Source organism: Pseudophryne corroboree, chromosome 4, assembly GCF_028390025.1.
Source record: "Pseudophryne corroboree isolate aPseCor3 chromosome 4, aPseCor3.hap2, whole genome shotgun sequence".
In the NCBI taxonomy this organism is placed as follows: Eukaryota; Metazoa; Chordata; class Amphibia; order Anura; family Myobatrachidae; genus Pseudophryne; species Pseudophryne corroboree.
In genome coordinates, this window is record NC_086447.1 from 486,102,583 (window position 1) to 486,119,837 (window position 17,255).

The 17,255-nt window shown below is 45.0% G+C and overlaps 1 protein-coding gene and 1 long non-coding RNA gene across 3 annotated transcripts in view; one reads left to right on the top strand and one right to left on the bottom strand.

Annotated features, from left to right (window-relative positions):
• AFG1L (AFG1 like ATPase) overlaps positions 1 to 17,255 on the top strand; it is a 402,277-nt gene that overhangs the window by 349,944 nt on the left and 35,078 nt on the right. For both annotated transcript variants that reach the window (XM_063917076.1, XM_063917077.1), the window contains exon 8: positions 12,295 to 12,377. In XM_063917076.1, coding sequence (XP_063773146.1) covers positions 12,295 to 12,377 — 83 coding nt within the window. The remainder of the gene's footprint in view (positions 1 to 12,294; positions 12,378 to 17,255) is intronic.
• LOC134909811 (uncharacterized) overlaps positions 9,581 to 17,255 on the bottom strand; it is a 317,263-nt gene continuing 309,588 nt past the window's right edge. Inside the window, exon 4 of the long non-coding RNA XR_010176036.1 lies at positions 9,581 to 9,880. This is a non-coding gene — a long non-coding RNA (uncharacterized LOC134909811). The remainder of the gene's footprint in view (positions 9,881 to 17,255) is intronic.

Consider the following 17,255-nt stretch of genomic DNA (forward strand, 5'->3'; position numbering starts at 1 on the left):
GCTGGTTTACTTTTATGGACTCCTTAAACTGTATACCCCACATCTGGGGCAATTCTCAATGCCCTCCAAAGTATGGTATGTTTCAGATGATCCATTCCCCTTCCAGGCAAAGCCTAAAGCTTTGTGAACCCATGTTCACTCGTATTTACAGCAAATGTGGCACATCATCATCAGAAAGCCACTAAAGTTCACCATCTCAATTTTTTTTTTTTTAGGAAATAAGTTTGTCAATATTCAGCTTTGCATCCCCTGGGCCAATTGCCCAGCCAGTCCAATACCTCCCTCAGAAGTAGTCTTCTTCACATCCATCAAATATATTATGTTCTCATTCATTCATTCTAGGCTTCAAATATGATATGGCATTCCTGGTTATCCAGACTGAGTCTGTAGAAGACAACTCATTGAAGGGTTTAACTTGAACACAGTTGTTGATCATGGGGTGTTCTGTCTGAAATCCTTAGGGAGTGAGTCAAAGACAGATTAGGGAATTGTCTTTACCCAGATAAAGCCGATTCTGGAGTCTGTTTAAACCACTGGCCTACCTGCCAATACAAAGGCCTGGTTCCAATATTTTCATCGGGGAGACTATGGGGTATATGCAATTGCGGTCGAATTGCAGCGAAAGACGAAAAACGGGGCATTTTCGACAAACAAAACATGTCGAATTGGATTCGACAATGCAATACAGTACTTTTCGTCAAAATACCTGCCGTTTCAGTTTCGACTTTTTGTAAATCGACATTTTAAAAATTCGACATGTCTGCAATGGTCAAAATGCGGCTTTTTCGACAAAAGTATATTCAATTGAAGATTGTCGATTCGACAACAGTGCTTTTCGACAGTAATTTCGTCAATTTAATTCCGCCTCACTTTGCTTGCGGAATCTAATAAAAAAAATTAAAAACATGTTTTTTTTGTGTTTTTTTATTGCTAATAGCATATCTATTTTTATTAGAAGGAATTATGTACTTGGATTGTCTATCTTTGACTCACAAGTATTTTTTAATAGATTTTTAAAAAGAATATTTTTTTCTTCACTCTGCTGAGGGGAATGTACCCATGCTTCAACAGTTTTACCCAGGATACACTTCTGCAAAACCACTCCAGTATTGGACCAGTTTACCCTACTCCACCATGGATGTCCTACTTGTGATGTGGACCTGAACCACCGCCATCTTAAAGTCACTCTTTCAGGTAAGATGTATTGGCCAAAACTCCATCTTGTCTGAGTAACCATTGTGTATATGCGCAGTGTTGCTGGGACCTTTTGTTCTTTCCAAGGGTGGAGGAAACACTCTGAGATTACCTCCTTATTCTCTTCCGCAGGTCTTGTGGAGTATCCTTCCCGATTTGCAGGAACCAGCGTGGATGAAGGGACCAGACAGTTTCCCTGCTGTACCATGGGTGACCTACTTGGGATGTGGACCTGAACCTCCGCCATGTTGCAGACATACCCCCCCCCCCCCCCCCTCAGGTGAGATGTATTGCCCAAAACTCCCTCTTGTCTAAAAGTAACCCAGGCATGTCCCAACTGCGGCCCTCCGGCATTTGCAAAACTGCATATCCACTCATGCTCTGACACAGCAATGCTTACGCTGTGTCAGGGCATGCTTGGATGTGTAGTTTCTCAAGTGCCGGAGGGTTGCATTTGGGACAAAGGCCAATGTAACCTGCTTGTGTTAAGTGTTGCTTGTACCTTGTCTTTGGATGACACCATACTATTCTCTTCCACAGGTCTTGCGGAGTATCCTTCAAGGTGCAGGAACCAGCGTGGATGAAGGGACCGGACAGTTCCCCTGCTGTACCATGGGTGACCTACCTGGGATGTGGACCTGAACCTCCGCCATGTTGCAGACACACCACCCCCCCTCAGGTGAGGTGTATTGCCCAAAACTCCCTCTTGTCTAAAAGTAACCCAGGCATGTCCCAACTGCGGCCCTCCGGCATTTGCAAAACTGCATATCCACTCATGCTCTGACACAGCAATGCTTACGCTGTGTCAGGGCATGCTTGGATGTGTAGTTTCTCAAGTGCCGGAGGGTTGCATTTGGGACAAAGGCCAATGTAACCTGCTTGTGTTAAGTGTTGCTTGTACCTTGTCTTTGGATGACACCATACTATTCTCTTCCACAGGTCTTGCGGAGTATCCTTCAAGGTGCAGGAACCAGCGTGGATGAAGGGACCGGACAGTTCCCCTGCTGTACCATGGGTGACCTACTTGGGATGTGGACCTGAACCTCCGCCATGTTGCATACACACCACTCCCTCTCAGGTGAGATGTATTGCCCCAAACTCCCTCTTGTCTAAAAGTAACCCAGGCATGTCCCAACTGCGGCCCTCCGGCATTTGCAAAACTGCATATCCAATCATGCTCTGACACACCAATGCTTACGCTGTGTCAGGGCATGCTTGGATGTGTAGTTTCTCAAGTGCCAGAGGGTTGCATTTGGGACAAAGGCCAATGTAACCTGCTTGTGTTAAGTGTTGCTTGTACCTTGTCTTTGGATGACACCATACTATTCTCTTCCACAGGTCTTGCGGAGTATCCTTCAAGGTGCAGGAACCAGCGTGGATGAAGGGACCGGACAGTTCCCCTGCTGTACCATGGGTGACCTATTTGGGATGTGGACCTGAACCTCCGCCATGTTGCAGACACACCCCCCCTCCCTCAGGTGAGATGTATTGCCCAAAACTCCCTCTTGTCTAAAAGTAACCCAGGCAGGTCCCAACTGCGGCCCTCTGGCATTTGCAAAACTGCATATCCAATCATGCTCTGACACAGCAATGCTTACGCTGTGTCAGGGCATGCTTGGATGTGTAGTTTCTCAAGTGCCGGAGGGTTGCATTTGGGACAAAGGCCAGTGTAACCTGCTTGTGTTAAGTGTTGCTTGTACCTTGTCTTTGGATGACACCATACTATTCTCTTCCACGGGTCTTGCGGAGTATCCTTCAAGGTGCAGGAACCAGTGTGGATGAAGGTACCGGACAGTTCCCCTGATGTACCATGGGTGACCTACTTGGGATATGGACCTGAACCTCCGCCATGTTGCAGACACACCACCCCCCCCTCAGGTGAGATGTATTGCCCAAAACTCCCTCTTGTCTAAAAGTAACCCAGGCATGTCCCAACTGCGGCCCTCCGGCATTTGCAAAACTGCATATCCAATCATGCTCTGACACACCAATGCTTACGCTGTGTCAGGGCATGCTTGGATGTGTAGTTTCTCAAGTGCCAGAGAAGGATTACTAACCGCCAGTTTTAAAAGGGAACAATGAAATGTTTTATTGATACCCAATGAACGGGGCAGATCTAACTGAAATGCCACCGGATTGATAACCCTGGTGATCTTATAAGGGCCGATGAACCGGGGGCCTAACTTATGAGATGGCTGTCTCAACTTCAAATTCTTGGTGGACAACCAGACGAAGTCTCCTAATTTGAAGCTGCAGGGTCTTCTCCGCTTATCAAAAACCCTTTTGGTCACTAATGACACAGACACAAGGGCTTTCTTCACTTTCCTCCAAATACCCCTAAGGACCGAAACAACAGAGGAACCACCAGGCGTGGAATCCAGGGGGTCAAAAGAATTGACCTTAGGATGATGCCCATACACACAAAGGAAGGGAGAGATCCCTGTAGCAGAGTGAGCCGCGTTGTTATAGGCAAACTCCGCCATGGACAGATGAGCAACCCAGTCAGTATGACACTTGGAGACATAACATAGTCTGCCCATTAGACTGTGGATGGTAGCCTGACGACAAGCTCACAGAAATCTGGAGATCCGAACAAAATGCCCTCCAGAATTTGGCCACAAACTGGGATCCACGGTCAGAGACCACATCAAGTGGCAACCCGTGGAGGCGCACAACATGCTGCATAAATAACTCAGACAGGCGTCTGGCCGATGGCAACCCAACCAGTGGAACGAAATGCGCCATCTTCGAAAACCTGTCAACGGCAACCCAAATGGCTGTCATCCCCGAGGATTTGGGCAAGTCCACCACAAAATCCATGGAAATGTGGGTCCATGGCTTAGACGGAATAGAGAGTGGATGTAATGGGCCGACAGGAACCCCTCTAGGAGTTTTATTTCGGGCACAAACGTCACATGCCCGAACCCACTGATCCACATCCCTAGCCACCGAGGGCCACCACACCGCCCTAGACATCAACTCCCGAGTTCTGGCAATACCCGGATGCCCTGCCGACCTCTTGGCATGGAATTCCAGGAACACTCGCTGTCTTAACCTAGGAGGCACAAACAAGAGACCTACCGGAAGGTCTGGAGGAGCCTGCTCCTGTGCTCTAAGGACTAATGACAAGAGGTCCTGGGTAATGCCCACTTTAATACATGATGGGGACACAATGGGCAATGGCTCCTCGGTGGTTTCTTGAACTGGAGCAAAACTCTGTGAGAGCGCATCAGCCTTGATGTTTTTTGACCCAGGGCGATATGTTATCAAAAAATGAAAGCGAGCAAAAAACAAAGCCCATCGTGCCTGCCTGGCATTGAGCCGCTTCGCTGACTCTAAATATGCCAGATTCTTATGGTCGGTGAGAATTGAGACCACAAACTTAGCCCCCTCATGCCAGTGTCTCCACTCCCCGAGTACATCCTTTATAGCCAACAATTCCCGGTTACCCACATCATAATTCATCTCGGCAGACGAAAATTTACGGGAAAAGTAAGCACAGGGTTGAAGGCGATTATCAGATACCCCCATCTGAGAGAGCACTGCCCCAATACCTATCTCAGAGGCATCCATTTCTACCACAAAAGGACGCTCTGTATCTGGGTGTCGCAGCACCTTGGCCGAGACAAATGCCCTTTTGAGACGGGCAAAGGCCGCTTTGGCCTCACAAGACCAGTGAGCAACATCCGCCCCTTTCTTAGTGAGTGCCACCAAGGGGGCCACTATAGCCGAAAATCCAGCGATAAACCGTCTATACAAATTCGCAAAGCCCAGAAAACGCTGAAGCGCCTTCAAACTAGTGGGCTGCACCCAATCCAGGACTGCCTGTACCTTAGAACCCTCCATTTGGAAACCTTCTGAGGAGATAATATACCCTAGAAATGCGATTTGCTGGACTTCAAACTCGCACTTCTCCAGCTTCGCCCCAAGCTGGTGGTCTCTGAGTTTCTGGAGGACTAAGCGTACATGCTTCCGATGTTCCTCCAGGGAATGAGAGAAGATTAGGATGTCATCTAGATAAACAACTAAGAATCTATCCAAATATTCCCTGAGCACATCGTTCATGAATTCCTGGAAGACTGCCGGGGCATTAGAGAGCCCAAAAGGCATCACCAAATATTCATAATGCCCTGAGTGGGTATTAAAGGCAGTCTTCCATTCATCCCCCTCTCTTATTCGGATTAGATTGTAAGCACCGCGTAGGTCAATCTTAGAAAAAATGGTGGCAGTACAAAGCTGGTCAAACAAAACCGAAATGAGAGGCAGTGGGTACGAGTTTTTAATCGTGATACGGTTCAATTCCCTGAAGTCGATGCAGGGTCGCAACGAACCGTCCTTTTTACCCACGAAGAAGAACCCCGACCCAACTGGGGACTGTGAGGGTCTGATAAATCCCTTAGCCAAGTTCTCCTGAGTCTCAGGACGTGACAGGGAGTACAACCTGCTCTTGGGAAGCTTAGCATCCGGCAACAAATCAATGGCACAGTCATAGGGGCGATGGGGAGGTAGTACCTGCGCAACTTTTTTGGAGAACACATCCGCAAAATCTGCATATAACATCCTGGCAATCCTGGCAAACTTAGCTGCGAGAGCCTGACTGGAAGGCTCAAGCAACTCCTGAAACAATCACTACCCCAACTAAGAATCTCCCCAGAGACCCAGTCAAATTGAGGGTTATGGGCCCTTAACCAGGGTAACCCCAAAACCAATGGGGCAAAAGAACAGACAGTTACATAAAAAGACAATTTTTCAGAGTGTGTGGCTCCAATAAACAAAGGAATTTGGCTGGTGCAGGAGGTAATTTTACCCTGGGACAATGGTTCCCCGTTTAACCCACAGATCTCAATCTCTGATGCCAAAGGTACTGAGGGAACAGAGTGTTCCAGGGCGAATTGACGGTCCATGAAAACCCCATCGGCCCCACTGTCAACAAAGGCCTCAGTCTTGACAGTTTGACCGAGGATCTCCAAAGTCACCGGAATGAGAAAAGTCTTTTTGGGAAATTCTGACTTCTGGCCTGACAGGATATTTCCCATCACCCTCAGGCCCTGAAGTTTTCCGGTTTTTCTGGGCATGATACTACAACATGACCTTTATTCCCACAGTACAAACACAAACCCTGCTGTCTCCTCCGCGTCTTCTCACGCGAGGAGAGGCGGGTAGCCCCAATCTGCATAGGCTCCTCGGAATGTTCCTCAGAGTCTGAGGTTTCCTTGGGAAAAAAGGAAACTGCGGTCTCCCTTTCAAGCCTACGCTCTCTCAGCCGTCTATCCACCCGGATGGATAACTGCATGAGCTGATCTAATGTACCAGTTGGTCCTTTATCTGGTCAGAAAGGCCCCTTCGGTACTGGTTTCTCAGGGCTGGGTCATTTCACTGGGTATCATGAGCCAACCTCCGAAACTCCGTACTATAAACCTCAGCTGGCCGTCGCCCTTGCTTAAGAACCGTAATCTGAGCCTCGGCTGAAGCCATCTTGTCAGGGTCATCATACAAAATGCCCAGTGCCGTAAAAAAAGCATCAACACTTTTAAGCGACGGATAGTCAGGCTGTAACCCATATGCCCAGACCTGTGGGTCTCCTTGTAGCAAGGAAATCACCATGCCCACCCACTGAATCTCCGACCCAGAAGACTGGGGCCTAAGCCTGAAATATAGCTTACAGCTCTCCTTGAAACAAAAGAACTGCGAGCGATCTCCAGAAAAACGATCCGGGAGATTTACTTTCGGCTCCTTAACCCCTGAACTTGCCGCTGCTGCTGCGGGAGCTCCGCTAGCGGCCTGCGGGGTGTTCATTTTAATGGACATCTCATTAAATTGTCGAGTCAGGACCTGCACCTGATCGACCACCTGTTGCAAAGTATTTTGAGGGGTATGCTCCATATTCCCACAAAATTTCAGCAGGAGTAGGGCTGCTGAATATGTTACCCACACTAGTGCTAACAGGAGTATACCGGTGTATGAACAGAGAGGAAAGCGAAGCAAACGAACTCACAGACAGTATAACATAACATACACAGGAGGGGATGGAATAACTAATAAACACAAAGTGAACGGAGAAGCCCAAAGGCTCAGGAATTGGGTGTCTCCCTAGTGTCAGGAATGCTCAGATGGAATAGAGCGGACAATGAAGCGAGGTGTAGTGATTTAACATGTGGAGCACCTGAAATGATGTTGCTAAGAGCAACAGAAAAAACCCCAAAGGGTTACCAACGGGTGTGGGAATAAACTCCTTGGTCAGAGATAGAAATATAGACACAAGGAGAGTATCCACAATCCTAGCCCCCACTTGCAGGGCACAGGTTCAGCTTACTGCCACTAAACTGACACCTGGACGCCCTGCACAGTGAGGGAGGATTAAGCAAGCAGGTCTGAGAGTACAGCTGCAAACCTGCTGGGTTCACAGAATAGCAAAAGAACCCCAGCAGGTCAAACAACTGACTCCAGTCTTACTGCTAGGTCCGGATTGGCAGAATGAAGTACTGAATCCCAAGGCCTATTCGCAGTAAGCAACAAGTAAATACAAAGTCACACAGTACTAGCTAACTCTCTGGAACTGACCAACAAACAAAGATTCAGCAGCATTTGCCTAGCCTGAGAGGATGGTTTATATAGCAGGTGCTGTCCACGCCCCACTCAGACCTCACAGACTGTGAGCACAAAACCAGCGCCGGATTCCCTGCCGTGCACAGAGCCTGTAACCACTACACAGTAAAAACCCGGACCGGAGTATAAGCTGCGCTCAGGTTACTTCGCTAACACTTGCCTCCCGGTTGCCATGGCGACGTGGCAGCACAGAGCAGGAGATCCTAACAGGCGGCGGCCTAGCGTTTGCAATGCTGCTAAAACCAGCTAGCGAGCGAACAACTCGGAATGAGGGCCTGTGTCGGAAACTCCCAGAGCAATATTATCATTGGACGCACCGAAAAGGCTTTCGGCATGGTGCACTGGGATCATCTCTTTGATAACATGAAACATTTTGCCTTCCGAGATAAATTTATCTGTATAGTTAAAACTCTATACAGGGACTTTGCTTCGAGAATTATATGTAATGGGTTAATGTCAGAACCCTTTTCTATACACCGAGGGACAAGACAGGGTTGCCTACTCTCCCCTCTCCTATTCACCCTGGCACTTGATCCTTTAGCCGTAGCTTTACGACAATCCCCCCTATTATAAGGTATTTTGATAGGCGAGCAAGATATGCGCATATCTTCTGCGCAGACGATATGCTCTTGTTGCTTTCTCAACCGTTTCACTCAATCCCAATAGCCTTTGACATCATATCACAATTTAGTTCTTTCTCCGGTTATAATATAAATACTTGTAAATCTGAACTTTTAGTGTTAAAAGGACCCTCTCCCATTTTGCCAGCGGTTCATAATTTAAACTCTATAACATAATTTAAACTCTATAAAAATAGGGAAATCCCAGATAAAATATCTTGGAATCCATATTCCACATAGTTTGTAAGCTTGCAAGCAGGGCCTTCCTGTTATTCAAATTGTAAAGCGCAACGGAATATGCTGCGCTGTATAAGAAACTGTAAATAAATAAAATAAATGATGGAGAATTTGTACAAGTGTAACTTCTTTCCAGCTATTTCCCACTTTACTAAATCTCTAGAAGCATGGCATGATCTACCACTCATTTTGCTAGGTAGGGTGGAGGTGGTAAAAACAGTTCTCTTACCAAAACTAACATACATAATGCAGATGTTACCTTTGAAATTGTCTTTGAGCGATATTAAACTAATTACCAAGTTATATACAAAATCTATATGGAAATCAAAAAAACACTGTATATCCCATTAAAAACTGAAATGATCTAAACAAGAGGGAGGATTGGGCTTGCCAGACCTGACATATCACTCTCATGCAATACTGTTCAGGTATGCCTTGGATTGGCTGAGGGAGCATAGTACTTATGCTAATTACTATGTGGAAAGCTCACTCTTGCCCCCCTTTTCCCCAGGAGCCTTGTTACACCCCCCCCCAAACATATGATACCTAGAAATATACTTGATAATATAATTTTTAGAGACACGTATGAGGCATAGAGTTGGGCTAACCTTAGATTAGAGCGCAATCCTCTTCAATCAGAGTGGATACCAATACAAGGTAATCCTATGTTTACTCCTGGCATGGATAGTTCCGCATTTCTTCGAATGCATCAAAAAGGTTTAAAACTCATATCTCAGGTGCTTGACCCTGAAGGTACTCTCCTTTTCTTTTAAAACCATACAGGAAACGTATAATATCCCTATGAGCGGCTACTTTCCTTACCTACAATTAACGCACTATGCAACATCCTTACCCAGACAGACACTCTCTGATAAGTTTTTAGACCCGATTCACAAGAATTTTATTAAATTTAAACAACCCAAATACAAACCCAAACTTGTCTATGCAGAAATTTTTAAAACATGGACAAAAAATCTTTGGAAATCTTCAACAGATAATTGGTGTAAAGATTTCCCATCTTTGATACAAGAGGACACATTATTCAAATACTATGGTATGACTCTACGTATTTTGAGATCCTCAATCTTACAAGAAATCCACATTAAAACGTTATATAGGGCTTATGTCTCTCAGAGCCAGAGAAGTCACTTTATAACAGACGAATCGGGTAGGTGTCCAAAGTGTGGATGCTCGCCCACAACTCTTCTCCATAACCTTTGGACCTGCGGATATATAAAAAAAAATTTGGTTTAAAATCATAAACTAAATCAACAACACCTTCTCAATACAGATTTTCTTAAGTCCTGCAGCTCTATTGTTTGTCAATTTTGAGGTATGGAACCTTTCATTGACTGAGAAACGTTTAATTCCCATTTTGACTATTCTGCTTAATACTTAATTCATGGATTAAAAAATACACCCCAACTATATCCGAGGTTGAATCTCTTATGGATAGATATATGTTTTTTGATAGATACGAAAATATTCCAGAGAGCCGATGTAAAATTTTTTATCAAAAATAGAGTTATTATATACAGACTAAGCCAACAACAAGCACATATCTGTGAAATTTTTGAAACTACTGTTTGCAGTGGGTAATGTGGGATTTCTATATAGACCTTATGTTCACTTCAATGATAATTGTTGATGGAAGTCTGAAGTCCAATACTTCCCTGTCTTTACTGGCTTTACACAGCGACGTATTTAATCTAAATAGATAAATTGTATTTGGGTGGCCCTTCCCTTCTCCCCCCCCCCCCAACCCTGCTCTTTCTCTTCCTCCCCTTCTCTATACCTGCACTCTCTTTTTTTTTATTTTCTATTTGTTCAAGTAGTTTTTTCTCTTTGTATTACATCTACATTGGCATGATTGAATGAGGTTACTTAATATTTCAGTGGACACCTACTGTTCTGGAAATTTCATGACACAATACAATTATTACTGCAACGATCTTTTCGCTTCCCTGTTATGGGAGATTAAGATGAGAAAGTTATGGAATTTTACTCTATTTCTCTCGTGCTCTATGACTTACTGTGATTACTCACCCCACAACCTCATATAGACTATAACCGTATTTGTATTCCATCCGGATTTCAATGCATGCTCATATATATACAGTTTAATGTATATTTGTATTTTTGACAGTTTCTAGATGTATTTCAAATTTTGTACTTATTTGAAAAAGCCAATAAAGATATTTGAAAAAATAAATAAATAAATAAAAGAGCTTATCTGTCAAGGTAAAAGGTTCAGGATACATTTCCAATGCGTTTTGTCTGTCCAAAGAGACTTCTTCAAGGGGCTTTTATGTGTTTTATTTCCTGTATGTTTGTTACCTGCATTTTGATCGTGGAAATTGTTTTTAAAAAAATCTTGGAGTGTATGCTTGATTGTGGAACTCACCGTAGCTCCTGACTCCAAAAACACAGTACTCTTTAAAGGGCCATATAAAGGCAGCATACAGGTGAGGTCTTTTAGTCCTAATTGAGTAGAGCTTTAGCAAAGTGCTGATTGCAGTAAGTGATATAGAATGTGCTGTTGTTAGTGTTGAGTAACCGGTCACTTGACGTCTAGGTGATGTAGCGAGGGATATTCACACTAAGGGGCTGGTTCATTTACAAGCGATGTGCATTCACAATGTTCAACTGCGCAAATTGCCAAAAGTTATGGTAGATTAACATTGCTGATTTTCCTGTGTACTAATAGCAATGTTGTGGCTGTTATGAGAATTCTGATTGCACTTCGCTCAGAAATAAGTCTGCCCCTAGGATTGGGCGGAGGGAAAAAAGATAGCCACAGAGATTCTGAGTATTGCAGATCTTTCATTGTGCCCATTTAAACCAGAGTTGTACTGTTCTACTCATGTCTTCTGTACTTGTTTTTCTAATTGGAAAAATATGATGAGATTTACTTACTTTACATTCAAAATAGTAATGTTATTGCAACTGAAGTACTTGGGGAAACATGTGGGTCAGGTGATCCAATGCAAACTACTTTTTACTTTTATTCCGTCACATTTAATACTATAAGAGAGCTCAAATAGTTTTTTTTTAGTAATATGAGTTTGAAAATGTAATACATCCACAAATTCTGGCACTGCAAAATATATATAAATAATCACATGCCAAGATTAAGATATTTAAAACAAAAAAGCATACAAGGCTTTAATTTGACATAGAAGATCTCATTCTTAAAATTTGTTATGAAAAATAAATGCAAAGTTTTTGAAAATTTTAAACCTTTTTTGTTATATTCGAGTCTGTGACCTTGAAATGTGGACCTCCATAACACCGTTCATGTGGCATACCAAATGTTCTGAACAAAATGTTTTGTTTTGTTTTAATCCAGGACTGAGTAAATTAAGTTTTTAAAGATCAAATTTTTTTGATTTTTTTTTACCTTTACAAACCCATAAAACTCAAAAGCTACATGAGATCAAAACTTACAATTCTGGATTTGACGTACTTACTGAGCAGTTAGCATCTACATTACATGTCAGTTGAAACAGTCAGCGTGTTATTGTACTGAAATGCTGTAAAATGTATCCATGCTTAAGAATGTACCTTATTGTCAATGTTTGTTCTGATTATTACATATATACGGTTGTAACCGTGTATATTTAATCTCTTCTTTCAGCAATACTGCAACACTGTTCAACTGGACTCTGGTATAGACTATCGAAAACGTGTTCTCGCTGCGGGTGGTAAAGTATACTTCCTGTAAGTTTCAGTTTGTAAACATTTTAATTCTTTATTATGTAGTGTATAAGGTCAGTCTGTTCTCTTATTCTTCCAATACCTAGTGAATACTATTCCTAATAATCTATCATCTCTTCATATTGCTGGGTCATTTGCTTATTTCACACTGCAGCTGCACATTACAGATGCAGGGGGGCCACATCACATTATTGTACTGCTCTCCAGCCTTTGGCGAACAAACTGTCAGTCTGTTACAGCCAAGTATTTTGACAAATAAGTCCATAGTACCTCCTGCCATTTTTCTGCACCCTAGTTCCTATGTTTTCATGCATAGTTTGTCACAACTGAGGGCCTGAGCTGACGGAAGGCAGCCTCAGTTGTAGGGGCTGAGATGTACCGGAACCTGGGAGGTTGTATCAGACCCCTGGACATGTAAGTAACATGAAGAGAAACCGCCCGAAGGCGTGACCACGACAACTTGAGTAAAAGTCAATGATATTTATTTATGACAAACTCCATGCATCACAGTAGCAGTAAAAAGTAACATAAAAATCAGCAGAGAAATAATAATACAGTTCCTGGGTACTACAGGGTGGCAGGGGCCACAGAGCTCTGGTGGTATGAGACAGTTCTTATTATCTGCAAGTTGGAAAGTCCTTACCAGGCTCAACTGTAGCAATGAGGAAAGCCCAGGGTCGTACCAGCTGGTGTTCCAGGGAAAGCTGGACTGCTGTAGATAAAATGCTGCTGTGGGTACTGGTTAGAACCAGACAGGTGTTGGCACGGAGTGGATACTGGCTGGAACCAGTTAAATAATAAATAAAGCTTGAGAGCGATGCAATGTAGATGAAATGTAGAATTTGAGAGCGGAGAAATAATAATACCGGTGGAGAGTGGTAAACTGCAGAAAGGACACCGGCCCTTTAAGAAAAGCTGTACACTGCTGGAAGCTAAGCTGGAAGCAGGTGATGTTGTAGCTGGAAACAGGTGAGTCCAGAATGGATCGGAGAGTCAGGCTACACCGCAGATGGAATGCTGGTGCGGGTCTCTATAGCAGAAGTCTGGAGACAGGAGCTGGAACCTGGAAGACATTCACAGAAGAGAGACAAACTGGAACTAGGTTTGACAACCAAAGCACTGACGCCTTCCTTGCTCAGGCACAACCTATTTATACCTGCAGCAAGGAAGGCATTGGCTAGGCAATTATGCAAATTAATAATACTGACAACGGATTGGTAGGAATGATCAGCTGACAGAATCCAAGATGGCTGCGCCCATGCAGACACTTGGAGGGAAGTTTGGATTGTAATCCATGTGGTCTGGAAAACAGTAATGGCGGCGCCGGCCACCGGAGACAGGAGACGCCAGGCTGACAGATGCACATCCGGACACAGCGGAGGCCGCGGCTGACGTAATCGCCACTCTGAATGCAGAAGCTCAGGGACGGCGGCGGAGGCCGCGGGAGACGCCATGCCAGATGTATAAGGCGTTACTGTGACTGCGTCCAGAGAGACAGGAGAGGATGCGGGAATGTGCACATCAGGATAACAGATGGGATCCGGTCCTGGAGCGCTGAGCCAGCCTTAGGAGGCATCTGATAGGTAAGAAATGGCGTCCAGATACCCGGATCGTGACAGCACCCCCCCCTTTAGGAGTGGCCCCAGGACACTTCTTTGGCTTTTGAGGAAACTTGGAATGGAATCTCCGGACCAAGGCAGGAGCATGGACATCAGAAGCATTGGTCCATGAACGTTCCTCAGGGCCATAACCCTTCCAGTCAATAAGATACTGAAGTTGACCGTAACGGTGACGTGAGTCCAGGATCTTGGCTACTTCATACTCAACGCCTCGTTGAGTTTGGACTTTCGGAGTTGGAGGAAGTAGGGAATGAAACCGATTCAAGATTAGCGGTTTCAACAGGGAAACATGGAATGTCCTGGGTATCTTTAAGAAGGGAGGCAACTGGAGTCTGTAAGCAACAGGATTGATGACTTGATCAATTTTAAAAGGACCGATGTAGCGAGGTGCAAACTTCATACTGGGAACTCTTAACCTCAAATTCTTCGTGGATAACCATACCCGATCACCCACCTTGAGAGCAGGAACTGCTCGACGCTTCTTATCCGCAAACTTCTTGTACCTGAACGATGCCTTGAGCAGAGCTGATCGTACGCTCTTCCAGATATTGGCAAACTGATGCAAGGTGATATCCACTGCGGGAACAGAAGTTGCTGGAAGCGGTTGGAACTCAGGGACTTTAGGGTGGAATCCAAAGTTGGTGAAGAATGGTGTTGAAGAAGATGAAGAATGATACTGGTTGTTATGACAGAACTCGGCCCAGGGAAGTAATTGAACCCAGTCATCTTGAGAGGAGGACACATAGATGCGGAGGAAGGATTCCAAGTCCTGATTCACCCTCTCAGTTTGACCATTGGTCTGAGGATGGTAAGCCGTGGAAAACTTTAGCTTGACTTGGAGGGCTTGACATAAACTTCGCCAGAATTTGGCTGTGAATTGAACTCCTCGATCTGAGATAATTTCTTCTGGAAGACCGTGGAGTCGAAAGATCTCTTGTATGAATACTTGAGCCAACTTGGAAGCTGACGGAAGACCGGTGAGAGGAATGAAGTGTGCCATCTTGGTGAACCGGTCAACTACCACCCAGATGGTATTAAACTTGTTGCACATGGGCAAATCTGTAATAAAATCCATCGACAAATGGGTCCATGGTCGACGGGGAACAGATAGTGGAACCAGTTGCCCCGCAGGCGACTGGCGGGATACTTTATGTTGAGCACACTTTGGGCAAGATGCAATAAACTCCAAAACGTCCTTTTTCAGAGTTGGCCACCAATAAGACCTAGAGATAAACTCCAGGGTTTTTTGGATACCTGTATGTCCGGCAAAGCGGGAAGCATGGGCCCAATGCATGAGCTTCTTCCTTAGTGTCGGCTTCACAAAACTTTTCCCTGATGGGGGCGTAGAGTCCATCCCTACCGTGGAGAATGCCAACGGATTTATAATAGGATGCTTGTCTGAAGACTCTGACTCATTTTCTTGCTCCCATGAGCGGGAAAGGGCATCGGCCTTGCGATTCTGAGAGCCCGGACAGAACTGGAGTTTAAAGTCGAACCTGGAAAAGAAAAGTGCCCATCTGGCCTGACGAGGGTTGAGACATTGTGCGCCTTTCAGATATAGAAGGTTCTTGTGGTCTGTAAGGATGGTGATTGAATGAGAAGCTCCCTCCAACAGATATCTCCACTCCTCTAGAGCGAGCTTGATGGCTAGCAACTCCTGGTCGCCAATGGCATAGTTGCGCTCCGCTGGGGAGAACTTCCGTGAGAAGAAACTGCAAGGATGTAAATGGCCATCTTTAGCCCTCTGCGATAACACCGCTCCTACTCCAACGGAGGAGGCATCCACCTCTAGGATGAAAGGAGAGTCGATGTCAGGCTGTTTCAGGACAGGCGCAGAGATGAACCTCTGTTTTAAAAGATGAAAAGCTTGCATGGCTTCTTCAGACCACTTGGACGGGTTAGCACCCTTCTTGGTAAAAGCAGTAATAGGCGCCACAATGGTGGAAAAGTCTCGTATAAACTTTCGGTAATAATTGGCGAACCCTAAGAACCTCTGGACCCCTTTGAGGGTTAAGGGTACCGGCCAATTCTGGATTGCTTGTAGTTTCTCAGGATCCATCTCTAGTCCGGAACCGGACACAATGTACCCTAGAAACGGAATGGACTTGACTTCAAAGACGCATTTCTCTAATTTGCAATAGAGATGATTGACACGGAGACGGGACAGAACCTCCTTTACCCAAAAACGATGTTCCTCTAAATTGTTGGCAAAAATGAGGATATCGTCTAGATAGACCACGACATGACGGTATAGAATGTCTCTGAAGATCTCATTGACGAAATGCTGGAAGACAGCTGGAGCATTGCTCAATCCGAAGGGCATGACGAGGTACTCATAATGTCCGTCACGGGTGTTAAATGCGGTCTTCCACTCGTCACCCTCACGGATCCGGATGAGATTGTATGCACCTCTCAAGTCCAGCTTTGTAAAGATGGTAGCTCCGCTAACTCTGTCAAAGAGCTCAGTAATCAGGGGTAAAGGATAGCGGTTCTTAATGGTAATGTCGTTCAAACCTCTGTAGTCGATGCACGGCCGCAGACCACCATCTTTCTTTTTTACAAAAAAGAAGCCTGCGCCGGCTGGAGAAGAAGAAGGTCGAATGAACCCCTTTGCTAGGTTCTCTTTAATGTATTCCTCCATAGAATGCGTCTCGGGCAGAGACAACGGATAAGTTCGGCCTCGAGGTGGAACCTTCCCTGGAACGAGATCAATCGGGCAGTCCCATTCTCTATGAGGAGGAAGGATATCAGCAGAAGCTTTACTGAACACATCCGTGAAATCTTGATATGGAGGAGGTGGAACATCAGACGACCTGGGGGAGGAAGAACAGACAGGCAACACTTTAAACAAACATGTCTCAGCACAGGAGGGACCCCATGCCAGGATTTGCGTAGTCGTCCAATCAATTGTAGGATTGTGAAGACGGAGCCATGGAAGGCCCAGGACCACAGAATGTGTGGCTCTTGGAATCACTAAAAGTGAAATAAGTTCGGAATGAAGAACTCCCACTCTCAGACGAACTGGTAGAGTCCTTAGAGCAATAACTGTATCAAAAATTTTACTGCCATCCACGGCAGTTAAGGAAAAGGAGGAAGGAAGTCTCTCGGGGGTAGGGACCACCGTTTAACATAGGCTTCGGTAATAAAGTTCCCAGCTGCTCCGGAATCCAGGAGGGCAATGACGTTCTGATAACGTTGAGCAACTTGAAGCGAGACTGGGAGATTACAATCTTGAGGAGATGGAGAGGAGATCATTACTCCT